This window comes from Crotalus tigris, unplaced genomic scaffold (genome assembly GCF_016545835.1).
Source record: "Crotalus tigris isolate CLP2741 ecotype Arizona unplaced genomic scaffold, ASM1654583v1 scf7180000023830.6690815, whole genome shotgun sequence".
Lineage (NCBI taxonomy): Eukaryota > Metazoa > Chordata > Lepidosauria > Squamata > Viperidae > Crotalus > Crotalus tigris.
In genome coordinates this window covers 6,257,774-6,283,735 of record NW_024100214.1, presented here as the reverse complement: position 1 = coordinate 6,283,735, position 25,962 = coordinate 6,257,774, and the positions used below count along the sequence as shown (strand labels likewise).

General features: G+C 38.2%; 1 protein-coding gene across 4 annotated transcripts; it reads right to left on the bottom strand.

Annotated features, from left to right (window-relative positions):
• Positions 1-973: 973 nt before the first annotated feature.
• On the bottom strand, positions 974-25,962 carry CDHR5 (cadherin related family member 5). Of its 4 annotated transcripts, none has more exons than XM_039322075.1 (15): positions 25,783-25,962; positions 24,677-24,864; positions 20,752-20,802; positions 19,567-19,659; positions 17,424-17,522; positions 16,552-16,662; positions 15,999-16,169; positions 15,023-15,113; positions 13,976-14,073; positions 12,838-13,047; positions 11,691-11,807; positions 10,350-10,422; positions 8,896-9,621; positions 3,247-3,383; positions 974-2,891 (listed from the first exon to the last, which is right to left on the bottom strand). In XM_039322075.1, the coding sequence occupies exons 1-15, from the start codon at positions 25,859-25,861 to the stop codon at positions 2,412-2,414; spliced, it is 2,724 nt and encodes a 907-aa protein (XP_039178009.1). In that variant the 5' UTR covers positions 25,862-25,962; the 3' UTR covers positions 974-2,411. The 4 variants fall into 4 exon arrangements, with proteins under 4 accessions (XP_039178009.1, XP_039178011.1, XP_039178010.1 ...); XM_039322077.1 differs by having other exon boundaries at positions 9,214-9,621; XM_039322076.1 differs by having other exon boundaries at positions 8,896-9,309.

Below are 25,962 nucleotides of genomic sequence, written 5' to 3'. Positions count from 1 at the left end.
CAAAGGAAAGGAAGGAAGGAAGGGACAAGGGGAGGGAGGGAGGGAAGGAGGGACAAAGAGAGAGGCGAAGGAAAGGAAGGAAGGAAGGGACAATGGGAGAGGGAGGGAAGGAGGAAGAGACCAAGAGGGAGGGAAGGAAAGGAAGTTCCAGCCAGCAGAGGCTTGGCAGCCCGGCTGCAGAGGAACAGAAGAGCACAAAGCCAAGGAAAAGAAGGTGGCGGTTTCCTCCCAAAGGGGACTCCTTTTCTCCACTCCTTCCTTGGGTTTGTGGGGAATTTCTCGTCACCAATGCTGACAGGTGCTCCTTCGAGCCTGCCATGAGCTTTCTCGCCCCCTTTGATTCTCCCCCCTCCCCCACTTTCGTGAGGATTGTGGCGCCCTTGGGAAGCCGATCGTGCTTTGAAGCTTAAGAGAGGAGGAGGAGTCCCTTCCTCCTTCCCTCACTCTCTCCCTGTCAAGCCCCGGCGGGCTTGACATGAATGGGCGGAGGAGGAGTCGAGGACAGGTGGGGTGGCAAAGGAGACTGGCAGCCGTCGGCAGACCTCCCAGCTGACAAGCACAAGTTCAGGGGTCGCCAGCTGATGGGCGCAGGAATTGGGTGCTGCGGCGGCCTCCCCTTAGCTGACTTGCGTGCATGAGAAGAAGTCAATCCGGTTGCTGCACAATGAGTCTCTGGGGAGGGCGGGGCCTTGCTCTGTGCCTGCGCTCTTCATGAGCCTCCTGCAGGGCACATTTGGTAGAGTTCATGCAGACTGCCGCCAAGCAGCATATTTTCCACAAACAAGTGAGGTGGAGTGGAGGGGGGGGGAGAGAAAGAAGGTGGTTGACAAGCCCTGCCTAAGACCATCGGAAATATGTGCTTTCTGATGGTCTTAGGCAACCCCTGTGAAAGGCTCGTGCGACCCCCAAAAGGGTCGCAACCCACAGGTTGAGAACCGCTGAAATAGAGGAACTGTATGTCATATCCGGCATCTAAAATTTTTTGGATATATTTTACATCTTATAAAGCACTTTAATGTATTGCTATAGATCTGAAATAGATATCATTTCTTTAAAAATGCTTTGAAGTTAACATATTCATTATGCAGTTAGCACAAAAAGTCTAAATAATTGACATTCTTAAATGTTAATATAGTTATCTCACTATATCTAACATCTGCGATCCATCTTACAGAAAATATATTAGTCATTTCTTAAGCTTCTTTATTGAAACACATTTGTTATCATCTTTGAATTTTCTGCTGAAACATATTCCTTATTCGTTTTTTTAAGGTTAGAATTTTTCTTTGTCTACTGTATTTGCATATTTTTCTTGCTGCTGCATCATACTAAGGATAGATCTCTAATTTTTCTTTCTTTTTCAAATGTCTCTTAAATAAGCTGGGAAGAAAAATGGGGAACTGATTATTCATCCACTTATTTAAAAAAACATTTCTTTTTATTAATAAAGAGCAACTCTTAGAGCTACTCTAAGGAAAATATTTTTCTTTTTGACATGCCCATAAATTTTTGTTATATTTCTTGCTTACATTATTTATTGTTGGTTGCCATACACTAAATAAATAAATAACATTGTTGGTTTAATACATATAGGCGTATCACAGGATATCATCATGTCACCTTTGAAAAGTTATTATCCTAAAATGTGCCTATTGAAGTGGTAACATGTTATTTTTCTCACTATGCTTTTTTTAATGCTGGAATTGAGAACAATTTAGTGTGACTGTTGACGTTAATAGGATCTTGCTTTGGCTTTTTGTAAAGTTGGGAAGGTTTTGTATAGCTTCCTTACAGGCAATTGTTCAATAACAACAAAAATCATGCATGAATTCAAAAACAAAAAAGAACAGCATTAATTTAGCAATTTTACAGCAATCTGGTGGTTCAAAAATAAATCTCAATCCTAGATAGTGTTTGGCCCCCAGATGAACACACACTGAATCACAGCCTTACAAATCCTGTAGTTATTTTTCTGAGACTGGATCCCATTGGCCAATGGCCATGCTCCTGGTGCTGACTGAAGATGGAATCTGTCCAGTCTGGGCGATTGTACATGCCCCAGTGGCTGTTTGAATGCAAATAAACATCTCCCCCCCACACACACAAAGGTACAATTTCATAACCAATACTAAGTTTCTTTCGCTTTACAATAATGCTTTGAATGAAGGCAAAATAGGTGTCCCAGGATAATGATGTAAGATCCAATCTGGGTCAGTCACTGGAACCAGAGGTTTAGTCTTCTGAGCTTTTGGACTCGTGCTGGAGCCCATCCTCAGACAGACTAAACCTCTGGTCCTGGTGACCAACCCAGATTGGATCCTACAATAATACTTCAGTTAAGCAAATGGACATAGAACTCTACTTCCCTGGCAAATCCTTCTCCAAATCCAATCTTCTTACAAAAGCTACTTTTACAAAGCATCGTCATGTTCTTCTGCTTCTTCATGTGACTGGCTGGCAGAAGGATTAGTATCAAGGAACTGTACTCTTCTCGCACTGATATTTATGTCGCTGTCTCCTCTGCCACTGTCTGTATCATCATGGTAGTCACCCTCCTCAGCAGCACTGTCGCTCTCACTCCCAAACCTGTTCTGTTCTAGGTCACTGTCCTCTTCAATCATCATGTCATCCTCCTTAGCTTCTGTAATGTCATCTTTAAACCACACTGCCTTGTAGCCATCATCTTCCATTTTCCTGTCTTTTGTAAGGATGGATTTCACTTCCTTTTCACTGTTTATTTCTTCCTCTTGCGTTGTTTCACGAGCTGACTGTGTTTCCTTGTTGGGTGGCTCCTTCTTAGACATAATGCTTGCTGGTGATTCATCATCTTTTCCATCTGAGTTAGATTTCTGGTCATCCTGGAAGTTGGTATTAGAAAAGCCTTCCATAAGCTGCAAAAGAGAGACAAATGTCTGTACAATACTGGAAAGGCAACGGGAAACTGAAGATCAGATAAGACAACTAATCGCCTTAGAAATTACTTTATTACATCTGCTCCCTTCATAGTTAGACAGCTGGGTTATTTCTGAGGTAAGGCAATTGCCAGTATCCTTTTCTCTTTCAAGATATATTGGAAGCACACCCTCTGCAATTCCCAGCTAATTTTTTCATTAGCAATACTGTTTTACCATAATTACAATTTTGCAAATTGAAGACAACCTAAACGTTCTTATAAATTCCACAGCATTGTATTTATTTATTTTAAAAAAAAACACTTTTTAAAATAGAGGAAGAAGCCCAACTTACTTGTAGATTCTCTTTTTCAAGTTCTTTTTTTAATTTGTAATACTTGTAGGAGATCAGTGCAAGCAAGGCTAGTGCAATTGCTAATAAGGTCCCCAGTGTGACTCCCAGAGCAGCCATATCTCCTACATTATAGAGACCTGTCAAGAAAACAAACAGACCTCATTATATCTCCAAGCATCTCACCCAGTTATTTCACAACAGCTAAAAAGGAATCCTTTGACTTTGAAGGAGCAGGGTGGACAGAGCATTGACACTTTTATATGTTGGTATGGCAGAGGCCTCCTGGGAATGCCCTGGAGAGCCTAGATAACAAACTAAGGGTCATCAAGCAAATCAACCCAGAGTTCTCACTCAGGGCAGAAGTGACCAGCTCAAATTACTCTATTTCAGACACATTGTATGAAGGCTGAGTCCTCTGGGGAAAGTTCTAATGCCAGGAAAGGTGGAAGGAAAGAGAAGAGGATGATCAACAATAAGGTGAATGGACTCCATTACAGTGGTGGTGGTTGCACCATTAGAAGATCTGAAGGAGCAGATTAGGGACAGAACGTCATGGAGAAAACCTATGTGGTCAACACTAATTTGATGGCACGTATTGGGAGTCCTTGACTTACAACAGTTCATTTAGTCACCATTTAAAGTTACAACAGCACTGAAAAAGTGTCTTATGACTGTTTTTCACAGTTACAACCATTGCAGTAACCCCAGAATCAAGTGATCAAAATTGGGATGCTTGGCAACTGACTCATATTTATGACAATTGCAGTGTCCTGGGATCACCTTTTGTGACCTTCCGACAAGCAAAGTCAATGAGGAAGCCAGATTCACTTAACAACCAGGTTACTAACTTATCAGCTGCAGTGATTCACTTAACAACTGTGGCACAAAAGTTCGTTAAATGAGACAAAATTCACTTAACAAATGTTTCACTTAGCAATGAAAATTTTGGGTTCAGTTGTGGTTGCAATTCAAGGATGACCTGTAATCAGTGAAAGGTGAATCTCAGTGGAGCCATTGACCCCTTGATTTGATAGAATTTCCTGTTCTCCTTAAATTTCAGCATGACAAATTAAAAGAATAAATTGAGTGACATTTTTCCTGGCAAGGAGATAAAACTATATGGAAAAATACATATACTTAATTTCTCTGTCAGGATACTGTTGAAGACGTTATAGAAAATGGACAAATGAAGATTTATTTTGGACTCCTATGGTCATTTTTTCTCAGTATAATAAACCTAAAAGCCTTTGCATTAAGGTAGCTTTCCACAACCATTACGATTCCCCATTAGCATAGCCAATAGTTATGCTGTCAAGCGATTTTGAAAGCTAAAATATTAACACCCCTTAAGAGCCCTGTTTTGAGAGGCTGAATGAAGACGCTGAATGCTGAACGTGTCAGCACCAAATGGCCGTCCTCCAGGTTTTCATCTGGCTGGGAGCAAAGGTCAGTGCTGTTTTCTAGAGAGATTTGTACTTTCCCATATCACAGCTCATATCTCTGCACTATAATTACAAAGCAATTTTCCTGAAAGTTTTATGGTATTAATAACAATATGACTATAATACCTTGCAAAGTGAACTCCGAAATAAGTGCAAGTTTCAATTACTCCTAAGAGTTTATCATTAACACGAGCTGAAATAATTAGTTCATAGATTCATTCCAGAAATAACATCAGTACCCTCATATCATAAAATGATTCTCTGCTGCAGAGGTATTAGCAACAAATAGCAGCTCTGCTGTTTTCTCAATTGGGTTAAAAATGTGATATATTGGATTAATTATTACATTGACTTGCTTTCCGAAGTACAGCCCGTCCCTTGACCACAGCCAAGCCCAACATTTTTGTTGCTAAGCAAGACAGTTATTAAATGAGTTTTGCCCTGCCATAGTAGCTAAGTGAATCACTGCAATTGTTAATAACATGGTGGTTAAGTGAATCTGGCTTCCCCATGAACTTTGCTTGTCAGAAGGTCGCAAAAGGTGATTGCATGATTTCCACCACCCCCCCCCCCAGGACATTACAACTGTCATAAATACAATTCAGTTGCCAAGCATCTGAACTTTTGATCACATGACCATGGGGATGCTGCAATGCTTGTAAGTTTGAAAAACAATCATAAGTCATTTTTTTCAGTGTCGTTGTAACTTCCAACAGTCACTAAATGAACTGTTTTAAGTCGAGGACTACCTGTATTGTACAGGAGCTGAAATCTCCTAATAAATCAGCTAAGGAACAGGAATATAGAAAGAACTGGGTGGATTGCATTTTTTTTTCAGCAGACTAATATGATCCATTTTGGCTGTCACTAATCTCCTCTCTGGCTATCTGCCTCTCTCCCCTTGGTGGTGCGCCATGTGCCATTTCTTAGCCCCACCATGCCACTGGATAGGTTGACAGCCCCTCACCTCCTTTTCTCTTTGCAATCTTTGTTATCCTAAATGATGTAGCTGAAGATTATATATGATCACTATGACTCTGGTTCTGTTAGCGTGCCAATCATTAAAAATTCTGTCCGCTGTACTACTCGCGTTACTAAGACAATATCCTAGTTTTTCCTATATTTTTACTCCATACTGTATAATAAAAAAGTACCTATCTGTGTATAATTACAACACCTTAAAAGATACAAAGGTTTTGCATGAATGAACCCTTTCATTTATGTTACCCAAGAACCATTTTAATGTTTTAATGCTCATAGTGATTTTGTGCCTTTGTCACATTTAACATTTCCCTAATGCGAGCTTTCTGCAAATTTGAAAGCATGCTAACATTGCTTGCTTGCAATTTCCAGTAAACTTGTATGAATGTATTCATATGTGGATGATTATATATTATGAGCTAGGTCTTTTGATCCATAAAAGCCCTAGCTTTTATAGATTATCTATAAGTCTTATGGAAAGATAGGCTACAAGGATATATTTATCCTTACCCTGTTGTAATAGAAATAAACTTCATTAAAAAGAATGGCATTTCAGGAAGGAATGATTAGAACTATATATATGGCAAAATGATTGAGAAGAAATCAACATCTTCAACATCTTCATCAACATCTTCAACATCTTCATCAATGATTTGGATGAAGGGATAGATGGGGAACTCATTCAATTTGCAGACGACACCAAGCTGGCAGGAATAGCCAACACTCCAGAAGACAGGCTTAAGATACAGAAGGATCTGGACAGACTTGAACACTGGGCACTAACTAACAAAATGAAATTCAATGGTGAAAAAAGCAAGGTTCTACATTTAGGCAAGAAAAACCAAATGCACAAGTACAGCATAGGTGGCACCATGCTCAATAGTAGTAACTGTGAGAGGGACCTCGGAGTCCTAGTAGACAATCACCTAAATATGAGCCAGCAGTGTGCTGCAGCTGCCAAAAAGGCCAACACAGTGCTAGGCTGCATTAACAGAGGGATAGAATCAAGATCACGTGAAGTATTAATACCACTCTTCAATGCCTTGGTAAGGCCACACTTGGAATACTGCATCCAGTTTTGGTCACCACGATGTAAAAAAGATGTTGAGACTCTAGAAAGAGTACAGAGAAGAGCAACAAAGATGATTAGGGGACTGGAGGCTAAAACATATAAGGAACGGTTGCTAGAATTGGGTATGTCTAGTTTAACGAAGAGAAGGACAAGGGGGGACATGATAGCAGTATTCCAATATCTCAGGGGCTGCCATAAAGAAGAGGGAATCAAGCTATTTTCCAAAGCACCTGAAGGCAGGACAAGAAGCAATGGGTGGAAACTAATCAAGGAGAGAAGCAACCTAGAACTATGGAGAAACTTCCTGACAGTGAGAACAATTAATCAGTGGAACAAGCTGCCTCCAGAAGCAGTAAATGCTCCAACACTGGAAGTTTTTAAGAAGAGACTGGACAGCCATTTGTCCGAAATGGGGTAGGGTTTCCTGCCTGAACAGGGGGTTGGACTAGATGACCTCCAAGGTCCCTTCCAACTTTACTACTACTATTATTATTATTAAATGTTTCAGAAATTGTTAGTGAAGCTCTTCTTTAAAGCATTTTGATTTCTTAAAAGCAGACTCACTAAAGCAACTGTTTCTTTGATGCAGACCACTAAATTGGCTTCATATTTCTTCATCTGCTATTACAAGTGATTCCACTGCTTGTTGGATTATCCCTATTACAGGAGATAATTACAGTTGGTTTATCCCTATTATAGTGGCCAGAAATAGAAGCACTACCTTTGATGATAGGAGGCTTTAGTGTTGATACTAAAGGTGGCAAAACAGCCACTAAAGGTGGCATAACAGCCACTAAAACAGCTCTATTTCTTTTCAGAAAGAATTATATTAAGGAAACATTTCAATAACATTCCTACATGTTTTTAAGCACTTCTTTGAATAATTTTCAAAGCATGCACACCTGTAATAATGATTAGCCATAAATTCCACTGAACTCAATCAACTTTCTGGATTTAGAACTTCTATGAGTGAAATTGCTGTACAGTATTACCAAGATCTAGTCTGTTAATTTTGGAAATCCGTCAACTGGTAATGCTGGAATTACCTTGTACTGTATGGCCAACCATGCAATCTGTTAAGCTTTGCAATTCATCAGTGATTAGGAGAGTGATCTGATCTGATAGTGAACTGTGGCTTGCCAAGTCTGAAAATTTTTCAATCTCTTATTAAGATAGGGAGCTTTTAAATCTCTACAGTCAAGCCTTTCATATAGCAATTTACATTAAACATTGATTTTATCTAAAACAAAGCATAGTCTTACAGAAGAATGTATGGCAAAAAATCATGAGCTTAAGAGTATTACTTTCTAAGCTGAAATCATATTTCCTGAGAAAGCATGAACTCTCACCACTAAAGAATTATACCAGATTTTGGTCTTTCCTTCCTTCCTTCCTTCCTTCCTTCCTTCCTTCCTTCCTTCCTTCCTTCCTTCCTTCCTTCCTTCCTTCCTTCCTTCCTTCCCCCCCCCTCTCTCTGTCTCTGTCTGTCTCTCTTTCTTTCTTTCTCTGTCTCTGTCTCTGTCTCTCTCTTTCTTTCTTTCCATTCATCTATCCATCTTCTATCTATTGGCAATAATTATTATATATTATGATGGGAACAAGCCTAAACCCTCTCTCATCCTGCAGCACATCTATACCTTATAAAAGAGTTAGGAAAATTTTGCTTTGAACAAATGGGGCTCCTTCTTCACCAAACAACTCAAAGAAGCTGGCTTCATTCAACATTAAAAAAGGTAAAGTTTTCCCCTGTCCAGCTTATCCAAAGACATTTCCATCATCATGTGGCCAGCATGGCTATATGCCAAAGGCGCATGGAATATGGTTACTTTCCAACCAAAGTGGTACTTATTTATCTACTTGCATTTGCATGCTTTCAAACTGCTAGATTGGCATTCAACATTATATCACTGTAATCACAATTTATACAGGTATACTATATGCAAGTTGCAATGACCACAGACAGTTTTCTACATCTCTTGGCTGCCATCTAATGATTGTGGGATATTTTTAGCCTAAATATAATATGTGTAGTTTAAGACATACAGTACTTCTATTTTCGTCTTATGAACTGAGGAGAAAGTGAAGAGTGTTCTTATTCCTATACGCATGATTTAACATAACCCATGAATGCAAACTTAGTAACATAGACTCTACCTTCTGAATTAGTTGTAGAAGTCACTGGAGAACTGCCAGATGAAGTTGTTATATATTCAATACTAGGCTTTTTAGAAGACACAAAAGCTGAAGTTGAAATACTAGGAGTTGATGTACTAGACTTAGATGGAAGGCTTGTTGCAGAGGTATTTGCTACAGAAGGTGTGCTTGTTGTGGAAGGCTTAATGATTCCAGGGACAGATGTAGATTGTCTACCATCATCTGGTGCTGGGCGTGCACTTGTAATGGGAGACTTGGTGGTTCCAATTTTGGAAGAAGTTGATGACTGGACAGCCCCACCACTTGTTACAAAATTACCTGATGTGGAAGGCTTGGGGGGTCCAGACTGAGGAAGTGCTTGAGTGGTGGTGGGACTTGAGGTCTTGATGGATTCCACTGTTCGTTGGCTTCTCTCTGTTACAGGAGAAGTAGTGGTCAGAAACTGTGTAGAATTACCTGGGATGACAGGAGGTTTTAGTGTAGTTACAAAAGGTGGAATAACTGAGCCAGGTACAGAAACAGTCACAGGACTTCTTGTAATCTCTGTAAGGTTATCCTTCCCAGTTGTACTTGAAAAAGGTGACATGGACTTTGTAGATCCAGAAGGTTTAGAATTACTTATCCCAGTTGGTAAAGCTGATGGTTTTTGACTAGTGTTCCCTTTCTCTGGGCTGGTGGGATAGGTTTCAGTGGAGGTAGTGGTAGTTACAGGTGGAACAGCTGGAGCTGTAAATGTAATAGGCAAAGGGACTGTTTAATGTGATGCCTCTGTATCTAAGAGTCAAACCCTTTATACTTTCAAGGCATCAAGACCTAAGCATGGCAATCATTATGAAGAAATAATAACACTGAAAGAATTTTACTATGGAAGAAGCTACACAGACCCTACATAAACTGAATCATGTCAGTAGAATTTTTATCCCAGGTTGTACAACAATATTCCAAGAAAAAAGAGGGAATTGATTTAGTCCAAGGGCTGGATTGTTCTCTCACAAACCACCAATGAATTGGGTAAAATTAGAAGCCGGTCTCTCTCTAATTCCCCCACCACATTTCTATATTAGAGTATCTTTGAGAAATAATCATGCCTGGCCCCTCCTTATAGAAAAAAGAATTTTTCTTAACCCTTGGGAATGCTCTGCCTCTGAGCGCAGGGATGGGGGGGGTGATAATTCTTCAAGCCTGTCCAAGCACTGAAATCTTTGTCAAGGAAGCATGGCAGATCCATGGCAAAAATTATAGTAGGAGTAGCGTGAAAATATTGCTTTGAAATGGGAACAGCTGGATGCTGCCTCAACGGTAGTCAGTCATAGCACATAAACTATAGAGCAAGGCTGTGCTGAAGTCAGAGGGATGGACCTTTTGTTTAATGTGCTTCAGCAATCCCTGTGTTTCCTACATCTCTACATTTCATCTGCATCATATAAGAAATGAAGAGAGCATTCCCAACATACTTGCCAAAGGTGTGACATCTATTGAGATCAATGTGCTTGCTTCTTCCAGAGTACTGATGTCGGTAGCAATGGCCTGTGCAAACAGGAAAGGAGGTGTTAGCCTTTCACACATGTGCTAATTCTATCATTCCATTAAAAAAGGCAACATATTAATTTGAGTCTAGTTACATCCAGCAGAGATGGTGGTAGCACTGCTGCCCCCCCCCCCCACTTCATATGCAAGATCTGGGCATAACAAAGGAGACTTGCTGAAAGCATGTTTATGAATATGGAGGCCAATACTTCTCTTGTTTATCTCTGTTTTGCACACCCTATGCAGTGATGTGATTCTGCTGTATGGAGTGGGAATATAACATTCATTTCATGATTCAATCTACTGAGAAGATAGATATTTAAAACCAAAGGTGGTTCAACAAAAGTTGAAAAAATAATATTTCTGGTGGTTTTTTTTTTACAATGACATATTTTTTACAATAGCATATGAACTTATTAGAGCAATGCAAAGATTTAATTTGAAGCCTCAGTCTGAACACAAACCAAGTGTTGCTCCTTTCAAATTAGTTCAGAAAACTGAACTGATATGACTGAAGTGTCAGATCAAATCAAATGGATTTCTGAATTGTCAAATTGAATTAGAACTGATCCACATTTCCTTCTTATTTTCTATAAATCCAAAACAGCTAAAATGAAACTTGATCTTATTCTGTAGAATAAAAAAAGAATCTTCACTGCGGTTTTTGCCAGTGTTGTTTAATTGTTCTGAGAAATATATCTGTTAAAAGTATTTTTGTTTGCTCTGTTTTGTTTTAACTGACTATCTAACACTTTTAAATCCTTACTGAATTCTTTAGTGTTTTTAAATCCATAATATAGGGATTTCAGCCTTTTAAAAAACTTTTTAACAGCAAATGATTAACCTTGGAGTAAAAAACTCAATGATAGAAGAATGTCAGACATTAATATTTTCCTGCAGAGTCCTTGTTATTTTAAACATTTGCTCATATCTGCATACAATATAATCATATTACTTACCCATAATGTAGTTTAATTTCACTCAGAAAATCTACATTAAACAATGTTAGATCATTAGATTGTTGAAAAATAATTAAAACTACCTGGTGTATAAATTGCACTACACTTTAAAGTGGTTTCTTTGGTTTTGATTTAGGGCATTGTATTAACGCCTGTCAAATTATTTTCTTCTGTCAAGTTATAGTCTTTTATCTATTTTAAATCAATTATTTTGAAGTGACAGATGATAATGAGAGAAGCAGTAAAGACAACAGTGTCATCTGGAAGCCTCAACAGAAATGTACAATAATTTTAGGAAGAATAACTTACCAGAAGGGTAATATGAGATGATCCATTCAGAACCTCAGTGGTTTGGATAAATCCTTCTGCAGTAACTCTGAAATCTGAACTGTTTTGTATTCGGTATTTGATATCTGGATTGATTTTCTAAAAGCAGTGAATAAAAATCTACATCAGACTCTCACCAAACAAATGGTTTCACTAAGTAAATTCTGTTCTGAGAATTGATTATGTAGTGAGCATCCTAAGTAACGTCCTAGATCAGGGGTAGGCAACCTTGGCTCTTTTATGACTCCTGGACTTCAACTCCCAGAATTCCTGAGCCAGCCATGCTGGCTCAGGAATTCTGGGAGTTGAAGTCCAGGAGTCATAAAAGAGCCAAGGTTGCCTACCCCTGTCCTAGATATTATCTGCATTACTTATCTGACTTTCCTGCAACTTGGTTTCCCTAGAAATACAGAAGTTTTGTTTTCATAATCCCCCAAACAGCATTCCCCAGCTTGATTTAGAGAACGGCCATCTTTTTGATCATCTGAGAGCAATTCCATCCTGTTTCACAAAAGACCCTTCCAGTGGAACTATGATTGGGAATACTTGCCCCTATGACCTCATCAGTATAGTGGAATTTGCTTGAGAAGCTGAGCGGATTAACAATTAGCTCAGATCCTGCTCCAGAGCATGTACTGCTGAAGATTGGCATTGTAGGAATGTCTGCTTTGTCCTACCCTTTGGCTCCTGAAATTTTTCCTTCTCTCTTGAAAGGGGCCATAGTGCTTTTTCACCATCTCTCTCTTCTTGAGGTACATTTGGTGGAGCAACATACGTGTTCCCCTTGTTCAGTTACCAAGGTTAATTTTCTCTCTCATCCATCATAAAGCAAAAAGAGTGAAAAAATAGCGAGGCTGACCACTGCTGCCATTTTTTTCTGTGCCCACGTTTCTGACAGGGATGTCCTTCTTATCCTCTCTCTTTTTCATCTTCCTAAGTGACAAATTCAAAAGTCAGCACAAAGTGCTGCAGAATAAAAATGCATCACTGGAAGGGATTTGAAAATAGGTACAACACTCTACCCTGATATAGGTTTCTCACATCAATCTCACACAGAATCTGACTTCATAATTGCTATCTTAGCATCCTTTGCTCCCTGTGATGTTCAACAGATCCTGAAACAACTAACATCTGGCAAGAAGTCATCATCTGCTGCAAAGATCTGCAGGGGTTCTGACGGTGTGTTGGCTTTCATGATCAATGTCTTTGCAGGCTGGTCCACAGATGCTCTTCCCAGGTAAATGGCTTCCTCAAAGTAGGGCTGATTAACATTTTTCCGTACAACATCAATTTTCACTGTGGTCTGAGAATATCTGAATGGATTGTTTTCTTGGGAAGCCTGGAGAAAGAGAGAGAGGAGGGAGCAGGTACAGATCTATTCTTAAGGGCTGAAATGTAAAATTTTAAAGGAAGGTAGACGAGGAGGTTCTCTGGAATGAGTGGGTGAAAGTTGTATATCAAAAGGATCCTCCCAAGGATGAAGAGATAGAAAAATTAATCCTGACAGTTAGAACAATTAACCAGTGGAACAACTTGTTTCCAGAAGTTATGAATGCTCCAACACTGGAAGATTTTAAGAAGAGATTGGACAGCCATTTGTCTGAAATGGTATATGGTTTCCTGCCTGAGCAGGGGGTTGGACTAGAAGACTTCCAAGGTCCCTTCCAATTCTATTCTATTCTATTCTATTCTATTCTATTCTATTCTATTCTATTCTATTGATGTGGAAAAGTACAGCAGGAGGGATTGTGAGGAAGGACTTAGGGACCCCCACTTCAGAGAGCCAGAGAAGCCCACCCACCACATCCCATACATCAAAACTCTTCATAATAACAACAACAACAATAATAGTAATAATAATAATAATATGGTAATTAGTCCATTATAAAAACTATTAGAGATATCAGAGTAGGTTTTGGCCTTAACTAGATCATCCTTAATTTGTTTTATTGTGTGTTATAGCAGAATATGGCAAGAACTCAGAGCTGACAAGATCTTCCCAGCAGTTTCAGGAAACAGCAAGTTCTAAATTTTATTTCTCTTGGATCTAATTAATAAGCATAGCATCTATTTCTCACTGCCTAGCTTAGCCTTGCCCAATCAAGTGCCCTCTAGATGTGTAGAATTTTAACTCTATCAGTTCCTAACCAACACAACCTGTGGCACCAGATTCGGAATTCTGGCCTTCCTAATTATGTCCTCCTGGCAAACATATATTCAAGAGTCACATTTTATTAACAACATACTAAAGTTATTAGGAGACTTACCAAAATATACAACATGAATGTCTTCAGAGTGTTTGCAGGCTGGGTCATGGTGATGTTTCCAGTAATTGTGTTTATTAAGAATGTGTCATTATCGTTTCCTAAGCATAATTGGAAAAAGGAAATACTTGGCATGCATGATTACTACCCAAAGAGTAGAATGAAACTTCCTAACTATGTCATGCACAAGATTGCGATATTGTATATTATATGTTGTTGTTGTTAATTGCGAAGTCGACCCATCGCGACCCCATGGACAACGTTCCTCCAGGTCTTCCTGTCCTCTACCATCTTCTAACCCCCTTGTTAACACTAAATCCAATGCAGTTCCAATACAGGCAAAGTGTCCCGGTTTTTCATGTTAGAGTTTTATATTTTATTTGATAGGTATTTCAGTCTTATCTTTATTGTAAGATACCCAAAGAATCTAATATTATAGAATGGCCAATTATTTACTCCTTCAGAGACTTTTCTCAAAGACTATCTTACTTCTACTGGATCCTGGCTTGGAAAAATATGTGACCATGCAAGGATATTTTTTTTAATAGGACCAGCAATTTTTTTCTTCGTAAATGATTGGGGCAGCCTTGTTAAAAAAATGAGATGATTCAGAAACTATCACATCAATGGCTGCATTTAGCGGCAAGTAACTCTACTGTTACTTACCCCCAATTGCAGGCATTCCGTCATCTGTGCCTAAGGTAGGACTTGAACTCACCAGTTGCCACTTTCTAGCCTGGTGCCTTCAGTCATTTGGTTAATAAAGTTCAACAGCCTGATTTGGGGGCATTTAGAGGAGGGGATTTAAGAGTTTTTACAGGGATAGTCTGACTCCAAGAAGTTGGATTACAAATCTTTCCCTATTTTATACTTGAGAAACTCCATATAGCTTAGCTGTATGGGGAATAGCTGTGGAATATAGGTAGAAATGTGGCACTATTATTAAATAATTTCTTCATTGTCCCTGAATCTGGATTACACCTGAAAATATCAAGCCTAGTAAATCAGTACGTGATATAATTGCTTTAAAGGGGTTTTTAATCTACTTACCAGCAGCAATTTCATATATTATTTTCTCATTCAAACTTTTATCTCCGTCAATAGCATAGAGGGGTCCTGGCTCGAAGGTCAGTGGCTCACTCTGCAATGGCAATAAAGGTCAATCCTTTCCTGACGCTTCCAATGATCTGTTCATTTTCTTTATTTATTTATCAAAGTTAGTCCTTGCCCCTCTCCTCGTAGACGGTATACACGTAAAATATTAAAACATCAAAACTGTATATAAAAGTTATAAAAGAGGGACAGATGATTAAAAGCCAATGTTAAAAATTAATTAAAAGGCAGAGGGAGAGACTTTAAGGTGCTAACCAGCCCCACAGCTGTGTGCTCCTCTGTGAGCCCCAAGCAAGAGGGCAGAGCCAGGTCTCCAGAAAGGCCAGGAGATTTGGGGGGTGGGATGCCTTGCCTTTGGAGGGAGATACACTCCCTGCCTGATCAGGACTCTATGTTGGGCCTCTGTTCTTTCATGTCAACTTTCTCTGCCACCTCACAGTCCATTCATCTCTGTTCTCTATCTTGTCAAAGGGGCACCATCAGATATGTGCCCTGCCCTGAACTTGTTGGTTTGAATACTATAGCAAACCTCAGTGCAGTTATGAGCACACAAGAAAAAAAATCATCTTGGCCTCCTGATGCACTAATCCAGAGAGAAGGAGAACAACAACAACAAAGTTAATCAAATCTCATATGATTGAATTATAAATGATGGAAACATTCTCTGTTCATAAAGTTTAACTACAGCAAATACTTCTCTTATTAAAGGTAGTACATATCTTTCTGGTTGTTGCCCTCTTTGGACTCTGTGTTCAACCAAGCAGGCTGAGAAACTGTATCCAAGACATGGCATTGCTATAACTTGAATCCTTGGAGGCTTAATGAAAAGAGCAACACAAGCCCAAACAAACAAACAAAAATTAAACAAGATCACTTTGGGTAGGGGCCAAATCTAAGGATCTTATTAACATACCACTATTTCCGAAAGATTGACTTTGCTATTGTAGCCAAGACTGATACACACTCTGCGGCCTCCAATGGCAGTACATGGCTGAAACCAGGGAGGTCTGAGATCAGACTGTACAATCCGTATGGATATTGTGGCTGTGGCAGTGTGTGTCCCTGCTGCACCAGCATTTCCATCCTATGCAACAGAAAAATAAAGGAGAACAAATTGAAGAAGATTCATCAGCTAAAAAGTATCTTGAAGTATTAGATCAATCCCTTCTACTGATAGTACATTTGCAAAAGCCAGCAGGATAGATGATGATCCAAGAAATGGGACTGTTTATACACCCTATTCTGTAAAAGCCAACATTAAATGACGAAGAGCCTCATGTGGTCCATGTAGATTCTGCAATAATCATCTTTCAAGGGGAAATTTTTTTCTGTTTCAAGACACTTAAGCTAAACTTCTCAGAACTGGCAGATGTCACGATTGGCAGTTTCAGCTTCATTTGTGAAAACAGAAGGAAAATTAAGCAGATGACAGAACATGCAAATATTTTGTTTGTAATAAAACTCACCATGGCCCTTAGAGTAAACTCCATAAAATTCATTGCTTCATAATCCAGGACTTTACGCAAGAAAATTTGTGGGTTGTTAATTCCTTGTATATTGAAATAGTTCATTGCTTCCTATCAGTTAACAAAAAAGAGAATGCCAATTTTAATTACAGATGTAGGGAAATAATACATACAATTCTAAGCTAAGTATATGTTTGTCATCTTATTTCCAACCGTGTGAAAAGTGAATCATGGAGATTCTATCCTGTTTTTCTTCCCTTCTACAGAATAAATATAATTGTCCATATATTGATGGATTCTTTTAATCTTTTTTTATGACAGTTTCCATTTCTTCTGCTGAGAGATATCATTAATTATACTGATTAGCAGAACAGTACAGGGCAGCAAATACATTGGAGGGACAAACTCTGTCAATGTAAATTCCTTTTTCAGCTGGGCTTTTCTTAATTTATCAGGGGAAAATAACCTACTCTCTTCAAAAAAAACTTATTTCACGGCTGAATGCTCATATTGACACATTCCATGATTTATCTAACATGACACATTCCATGATTTATCTGACCTTTATGTAGATTAAACCTGTTTTCAGTTGAGAAATGCTTCTTTTTTACTTCCACTTCGTGGAGAAAAGAAACATGCAAGTGTGGTACTTTCTATCTGATATGGAATTACTAAGCTGTTTGGCATGAGACAGATTTTCAGGACTGATCCCTCACTTCTCCAGTCTAGGCAGAAAAAGATGCAGTCTTCTGACAAGAGAGAAACCGTGTGTGTCCTGCTTTGGAAAATTGCTTGTCAGGAAGAAGTTTAGCCCTTGATCTATTTGAATTTATATTCTACATCTCAAGAGTTCAGTTGAACTATATACTAACTGGTGGACTCCCTTCAAGGCTGTAGAACAATGTATTAAGGTCAGCATCAGTAGCAGTTACATTTGCCAGAGGTACGACAATTGTGTTCGGTTTTGTATCCTGGAAAGAGAAAATGTATATTTAGAGTTCTATTGGATTGATCCACAGAAATACACATACATACATACAATGTTCTCTAAACACCAAGGACTTCCAAATCCAGAAAAATGAAAAAGAGTAACGAATTCAGGATAAAATTAGACCTGATCTTAATTTCATTAATACAATTCACGTGAAGTAAAAAATACCCAGGAAGTGGACTGAACCAAAGATTGGGTAGTAAAAAGTTGGTCTTTTTTCTATCTCATTTTCTTACATTTTAAGAAAATCTCTATTAACACCATGAAACCTGCTCAAGCTTCAACTTGCTGATTGAGACAATAAAGTTATCATCAGATCCTATTTAATTCTGTAAATTCAGTCTCTTAATCAACTTAGAATCAAAACTCAGCTTCCAAAAGAGCTAAATTCTATCTACTGTTTACTTTTTCCACAATACCCTTATTTTAACCCTGACATTATTTTACTGAGCAGCCATGGAGCTGAATGATCGGATGGGTTTTTAAATCCAGTACTATTCCAGGCCAGCTCAGAAACCAAGATAAAACATCAGCCTCTTAATATTCAGCACTTCAAATAAACAAGTATTATTTATTTATAATATAACACTGTTATAATAGAAATGTTAGCAAAATGGAGACATTGGGAAGGGCATATGAAAATTTGTTAGATGTAGAGGGAAATCTGAGCTGTGATTTAAGATTGCAATAAACATTCTTGGCAAAAGCATTTTAGAAGGTAAGCAGTACAAAGATCTGTTAGAAATAAATATGGAAACATTATTTAATGTGTTAAATTCTTGTGCCCCCTTCAATTAACGGTGGAATTGGTTGCATTTCAGTAAATTGATTTATAATAAAGGAAGGCATTAACCTTGTTCTATATTTTATTTAGTTTGGTAAATAATTCTTTTTAAGGACTTTTTAAACTGTATCCACATATCAGTATATTGTATACTTCGGTAGAAACAGTTCTCCAGCCTGAGTTTGGCCACTCAGGAGCAGAACCGGAGAGTGGTCAAGGCAGGCAGGCAGGCAGGCAGGCAGGCAAGCAGGCAGGCAGGCAGGCAGGCAGGCAGGCAGGAGGGAGGGAGGGAGGGAACAGCATTTATACTCACAATAATTTGGATATCACTTTCTGAAGTAGTTCTTGACTTATGGCCACAACTGGGATTGGAATTTTCATTATGGGTCGGTGCAGTCATAAGTTGAATCACCACATAACTAGACCAGATTTTATGACCATTTTTACAATGCTAATTAAGTGAATCACGTGGTCAGTAAACAAATCCAGCTTTCCAATTGACTTTTTTGTTAGTCACTGGTTGGGAAAGTCACAGGCTGCAATCATGGGACCACAGAATACTGCAATCCAAAATGCAAGCTGGTTGCCAGTTGCATGAATTGCAGTCATGTGACTGCAGGGGTGATGCAATGGCTATAAGTGTAAGGACAACTCATAAATCACTTTTGCTGAGGCCATCGTAATGTTTTGAACCATTGTTAAGTGAATGATTGTAAGTTAAGGACTACTTATAAAAGGGATGGAACCTGACACTTTACAGAGACAAAATCTTATCAGCAAAGGATATGTATTTTACAAATAACAGCATACAAAGTTGTGATGTTATGCTTTGGGAAATGCTTCTAAATAAATAGGATTAGCCATATTAAAATAAAGAGATACATGAAGAATCACAACTGCCTAGAAATTTGAATTGTGTTACAACTAGTTCACTGGTGAAGACATGGGATATAAATGTATATGAAATCTTGAATGTTTTTCCAAATTATTGTCCTGATTTGCTACGATGCTACAATACCTAGTAGCAAAGCAGAAAAAAAGCTTTATATATTTGGTGAGTGTAACTCAGCACTTGTAGGCTTTGTTTGGGAATTTTGTATCTTTCTTTACATTAGTTCACAGATACATGTAATTATTGCTCATGCAAAATTATTATTCTCTCAAGGTCATTGGCTTATCAGAATTGTAATTATGTCCTTATTACTACATTCTAAGGCCACATATGAATAAAATGGTTTACCTCAGGAACATTAACGGTGATGTTATTTTGCTTGAACATCGGCTCGTTATCATTTTCATTTTGAATTTCAATTGAAACAGTGAAACTTTTTATCTAGGGGCAAATAAAGCAGAAGAAGGTTATTAGTGGATTTGCAGCTCAAAAACACTGAAAATCAAGAGCAGACTGTTTAGCCTCCCCCCCACTTTGCTTCTTCAAAGGTTAGCCTCTGCCCCTGCTAGAACCCCTGTTATCTGTTCTCTCCTCTTTCACAGTCAGAACAAATTCTCTTTCGGATCTATTTTGGCCAGATGTGTCTCTGAAAAAGGTATTTTGTGGCTCAAAAGAGCCATAGCCTTGCATTCTAATTTACACTTTTCATTCAAAAGTTTGAAGATGGTGATTTAATCATTATACACATATACTCTATTTGCACCTTTCCTTTGCTGCTCTGAATTCTGAATTCAACATCTATATTCACATCTTTTGACCAAAACTCCAGCAGAGTCTTTAGGGAAAGGAAACTCACAAAGGCAAACACCCATTATTTCTCCAAACTATCATTTTTCTACACTTTTTGCCTATTCTGTCCACTGACAATGAGCAATTCTATTAAAAAGGGATCATGCTTTGGTGGTAGAAGAGATGCTTTGTTTCATTGTCCATTTAGGGCTGAAAAAAACCCTCTGCTTGAAACTGAACTTCTGCTACTCAATGGATGAATGAATGAATCCAACTCTTAGTCCATCTAGATCAGCTATGGTTCGTGAACAATTTCTAATTCTTCAGAAAACTGAAGGAGGGTCTTTTCTTTGTGGGTAGCATTAATGCTGTAGAAAATTCTACCATCCCAATGCCAACAATACAAAGCATAGATGAACTCCACAGAAAAGAAATGTATAAGGCTTCTTGACACAGTAAGATATGTTTTGCTATATATGCAATTCTTGATACAGATCCTTCTTCAGTTTGTCTTCTGTATGTGCTAGATTTCAACTCCCACAATCCTCAGCCAGTACAGCTGTTGGAAATTATGGGTCATCCTGTGCTAAGGACTAGAGGAGCTGAAGTCCAGCCTAACTGGAGGAAAGATGAAGAAGGTTGTTCTACTACAGGACTGCTATCAACCTTGCAAAGAAGTTTCTTACAATATATTATATTTTGGCAGGAACTAATAATATAAAGGGAAATTGAAATATTACTCACTTGCAAACCTTCTTTCCAGCATATCAATTCCACCTGAAGGTATGTTACACTCTGCATTAAAAATAAATATTTTAATTTAAAGCAACCCTTTGTAGCACAACTAGTTTTTATACATATAATTCCTAGCAAATGCTGGCTCCCCTGGACCTTGTGATGGGATCATTATTCTTTACAACTATACAGCCATTTCACCAGGGATCAGACTAAATAAAAGCAGCATAGTCATAGTGAGAAAATGCTTGATACTATCCAGCATCCTGGCACTCTAAAGAGTCTCACATCTGATATTCCAAAAATCTATTGAACCCTTGAAGTCAAATGTAGATCTCTGAGAGCCGGTATGCTGTGTGTTTTGTTCAGCACTGAATACCTTTCTGTCATCTGGGCCCAGGAGCTTTTAAGGGGAAAATGCTGACTTTGATCTTGGGAAAATGTCCCCCACCCTGTTTTGTAAAACATACATAAAAATCCAGCAGTTTCAGATCTCCCTCTCCCCTAGTTTTTGTGAAGATAAGTAAAACCTATCTCCTAGGGAAATTGGCTGTTGTTAAAGTGCAACAGAAGTGGAGCTGTTGCTTAACAATTTTTGGATATCTCAGAGAGGACATGATTCATTCACAGGTGATCTTGAGTTGAGCATTTGAGATTAAAGTGATTAAAGGATGAGAAGCCCATTTCAACTCTTCCATTCAAACTAGCATTTTGTTCCAAAATGAAGATGTTATCAAATGAGATATATAGCAAAATTTACTTGAGGAAGATATGAACAAGACTTTGAATAAAAATTTGTTACCAGATACACTGGATGAAGTTCTAAAAATCAAGAAGGAAAAAAGGAATCCTAGAGAATAATTGGAATAATTTACCTTTAGTGGATTTATTTAAAAAAGAGACTATTTAAAGCGCTAAACAATTTTTTAAAAATTTATTTATAGAAGGATATTAGCATGATTTCATGACTTTTAAATGGGATTTTGTTATAGTTAAGCGGCAAGATGTGGAATGTTGAGTTTTATACATATTAATTAATGTTAAAATCTTAGAGCTCTGTTTGGATTGAAGAAAATGTTACTTATTTGATTTGCCTATTGTTAAGAGATAGTGGGATGAAGAATTTATATCAGTTAGCTAAGGGAAGGGGAAGAGTTGTCTATGTAGTCTGCCATGAACAGAATAGGAAGTCTTTTTTTTTCTGGGAAGGAAGGTAGATATTTTCTTTATATATTTCATTTTTTAAAATATAAATACGATTTTCATATTTGTTTTTGTTCTCTTTTTTAGTCTGTATTATCTTTTACAGCTTTATCCAAAATGTTTGGAAAGAAGATAGGGAAAGCAATTAAAGGTTAAACCTTTTACTGGATACGCAAAATAAGCTTCTTAAAGTTTTGAAAATCCAGGTGGAAATACCAAAAAGTATGAATTCAAAGTTGAAGAAGAAGGCAAAGTGGAATTAGACATGGCAAGCCAAGAGAATGAGCCTGACTTTTTATTGGATATTCAAAAAAGGCTGGTTAAAGCTTTGAAAATCGAAGAGAAAATATACACTATAAACCAAGACAATAATCTGGATATTTTTTCCCCCAGGATTTACAAAGGAGGTTTGCTAAAACTTTGAAGAAGGCTCTGTGATGGGAAAAAGGAAAATTGAAAAGAGGCCAAATCCTACAACAACATCTGAATTTATTAAAAAATCAAGATGAATAGAAATAAGAGAAAAGATTAGAAAGTTGAATGTTAAAATAAAACATATTTTATAAAACTCTGGTAGCCCTTTATGGACTTTTTGCTGATAGCAGGATTGCAAAGTTGATGATGTATGGTTTTGCATATAGAAGGGATGGGCTATGGGAAGAAGAGATATTTGTTTGTAGCCTCATGAGGTGAAGAGTTATCAAATTTGTTTTTACTCGTTATGATGAAGATTGGCAGTCGGCTTTTACATATTTCTTTTCGTTTTCTTTACCTTTCATTCTCTTTTCTTTTTTTGTACTTTTTCCCCTTTCTCCCTATTTCTTTTTCTGAGTTTAATTTGAATCCACTTTTACAACAGTAATGAAACAAAAATATTGTACTGTAATGATATTGCATAGAGGAAAATATCTTCGGTTTCTCTATTACTGTTCTTTAAAGACTGTACTCTTCATAGGAGAGTACAGTCCGTCTAGCAATTGCTCCAGGTTTCTAGGTTTCTGAAGCTCTGTTCTTATTCTGTGCCCCTATTTGAAATCTTCAAGAGTGGAAAGCAGAGCCGATGGATGCAAGGGAAAAAGGTTTCCATTTGACCTTCCCAGCACACTGGGGGCACTGAAAACGGCTGCTCAGAGGTTGAACTCTGAGTACAAAAATAAGCAGACTCATGACTTACAATACCAAGGGTGGATAATGTTTAACTCTGAGAGAGGATGAAGAGCTTTCATGCAGCTTAGTTTCAAATTTTCATACAGTACTTCCAGGGAAATTCAGTGGACTTACACACACCTAACATGCACATGGGACCCTCTTGGTATGCAAAGTGGTTTTCCCTGGACTCAGAAGGCAAAGAGAATGAGAGGTAGTAAGCACCTTTTGTGCTCTCCCACTTGAAAAACAGGCAGTCCTCAAGTTACGACCACAACTGAGCCCAACATTTCTGTTACTAAGCAAGACAGTTGTTAAGTGAATTTGCCCCATTTTGCGACCTCTCTTGCTGCAGTTGGTAAGTGAATCACTGCAGTTGTTAAACTAGTAACATGGTTGTTAAGTGAATCTGGCTTCCCCATTGTCTTTGATTGTCAGAAGGTTGCAAAAGGGGATCACATGATCCCCTGGGACACTGCAACCGTCATGGGGAGGCTGTAACAGTTGTTAAGTGTAAAAAATGGTCATAAGTCACTTTTTTCACTGATGTTGAAACTTCGAACTGTCACTAAATGAACTGTTGTCAATTGAGGACTACCCGTATTGGCTCCTTTCCACTGATAGGTTGTGTTCATAGAGTATTCTAAAACCTATTACTGAATCTTCTGAGCTCACAAAATTGATACATGGACTGGAGTCACAAAAGCTCAGCTGGAATTAACCTTAACCAAATTTAGCATGCTGTGAAAATGGAGCCTCTAGATTTTTAATCACCCTAGCTAAATGTATTAGATTATCCTACGTTGCCCTTGCTTTACAGTATTGGAATCACCTCAGTTGGGAGGGATTCCCTTGCATAGGATCATTGGGGAAGCCTTAGGAAGGCAGAGGCCTCCTCACATTTTAGGCAAGTGAGGCTTGGGACTGCTGTATGTCTTCCAGAAGAGCTTAACTCTTCCTCGGGCCTCTCCACTTGCTTTAAACTTGGTAGATTGCATACCTATACAGCAGTGGTGGGATTCAAATATGTGAACAACTGATTCTCTGTGTGGATGCCGCTTCCGGAAGTCCGTTCTGGGCCTGGCAACAAAAAAATTAGCTACTGGTTCTGCCAAAGTGGTGCGAATCAGCTGAATCCCACCACTGCTGTACAGAGAGGAGGGAACACTAGGAGTTTTCAATTAACTTTAGCAAGATACTTTAGCACTTATTTACAACAATCTTTGGGCTAGGAAGAAATAACTTTGGGACAACAGATAAGCACATAGCATGTGCTGTACTATACTTACTATTACCTATATATTAATTATGTCTTATTATTGAATAGTTTTACTGTGTGTCCTTTGTGTCAATTCACTTGCATTTTATACAGTCTTTACAAACATACACCCCGATCCCATCATGAGATGGGCTGACCAGCCAATCCTAGACCAGCTTTCCCCAAGCTTGGATTCTGTATAGCAGTTGGATTACCATTCCCACCAGGGGATTAAAGATCCCGTGCATCTGGAAAGGGTTAGATTGGAAAGGCTTCCCTGTCACCCATTTCCTGCTGGATTTAAGTCCCCCCCCCCAGTTCTATTACCTCATAATCCACAGACTTTTTCAGGATGAGTTCTGAGTCCTTTATTTCAAACCATTCAGAGGGAGAGTTTGCATCTGTAGAAGGCTTAATTGTGACTACAATGCCAGGACCAGCACGAATGTTAGTAACCACTAACCCTGGATTGTTATTCTCGTTTATTTCCACAAAATCTTTGTCTGTCGAACATTCTGATAAAACAGAAGAAAATAGATTATAACGGCAGAAGCATTAATTTAATAGACAGAGTCATAAGAATTCACACTTTAAATATAGCTACTATTTTTTTTTACAGCTATTAAATCCAGATGTCAACAAAAATAATGTTATATCTGGATTTTAGAGCCTTGTTCTGGAAGCCCTAATTTTGTTCCATTCCAGTATATCACTTGTGATGAGTTTATGCCAAATCTCACTGCAATGGGAAAGTTGGTAAAATAGTTGTCTAATAATCATTTTATCCAGCATGAGATCCAAGCACATGCATATCAAAGCCTATGTGGTGTCAGACAACAATTAGCTTGTCAACTTCCTTTTGAAATCATCTACTTGCTCATAACTTGGACAACCTAAATCTAAGAAGATAACCAATGTGTGGACATTATTTCATCTTGTTCATGTAATTATTTTAAATTAATTGTTTACATAACTAGTTAAGTAAACATGAAACATAGTTTCCTTTGAAATTGAGGTGTTGTTTCAAAACGTTGGTCTAGAATCTTGAAAACTTTTATTAAAGTTTAAACTATTAACCCATCTAGTTAACATGTCTGATAAATTATTTACAATATTACAATATCAGAAATACTATATATAGTATTTCTAAAGTATATATGTATATTATTTCCTTGATAAAGTACTGTCTTTATGCTATCTTTCAAGACAGTAAACTCTTGTGAACACGATCGGCCTTTTTTTAAATAAGTCCAGATGTGTGCATGTGTGAATGTGTGTGTGCCTGTTATATACAGTATCACATCCAGACGTGCACATTAAGAGTCTCAATTACATTTTTGTGTGCTGGAATAACTTAATGTAAGCAATTCCCAGTCACCGTATTTAAACATTTTATCCTATGGAGTAAGCTTTGCCCATCCTTAGCAACTTACCTGGACGCTGTGTCTCAACCCGTGTTACTGCTAGCAAGAGGAAGAGCACACAAGAACAAAAGGGCCTGAGGAAAGCCATCAAGCAGACAAGAGACAAATCCAAGAATTACGGGAAAACAGTCCAACCACTTTTCTTCATGTGTTGTCACAACGCATCTTCCTCTCACTGTTCAAGGAGGA

Coding starts and splice junctions, on each gene's coding strand:
- CDHR5 (XM_039322075.1), bottom strand. CDS start 25,861: ATGGCTTTCCTCAGGCCCTTTTGTTCTTGTGTGCTCTTCCTCTTGCTA. Junction 13,048..13,975: donor CATTCATGTTGTATATTTTG/GTAAGTCTCCTA, acceptor CTCTTTCTCCAG/GCTTCCCAAGAAAACAATCC. Junction 9,622..10,349: donor AGATGTCACACCTTTGGCAA/GTATGTTGGGAA, acceptor TTACATTTACAG/CTCCAGCTGTTCCACCTGTA.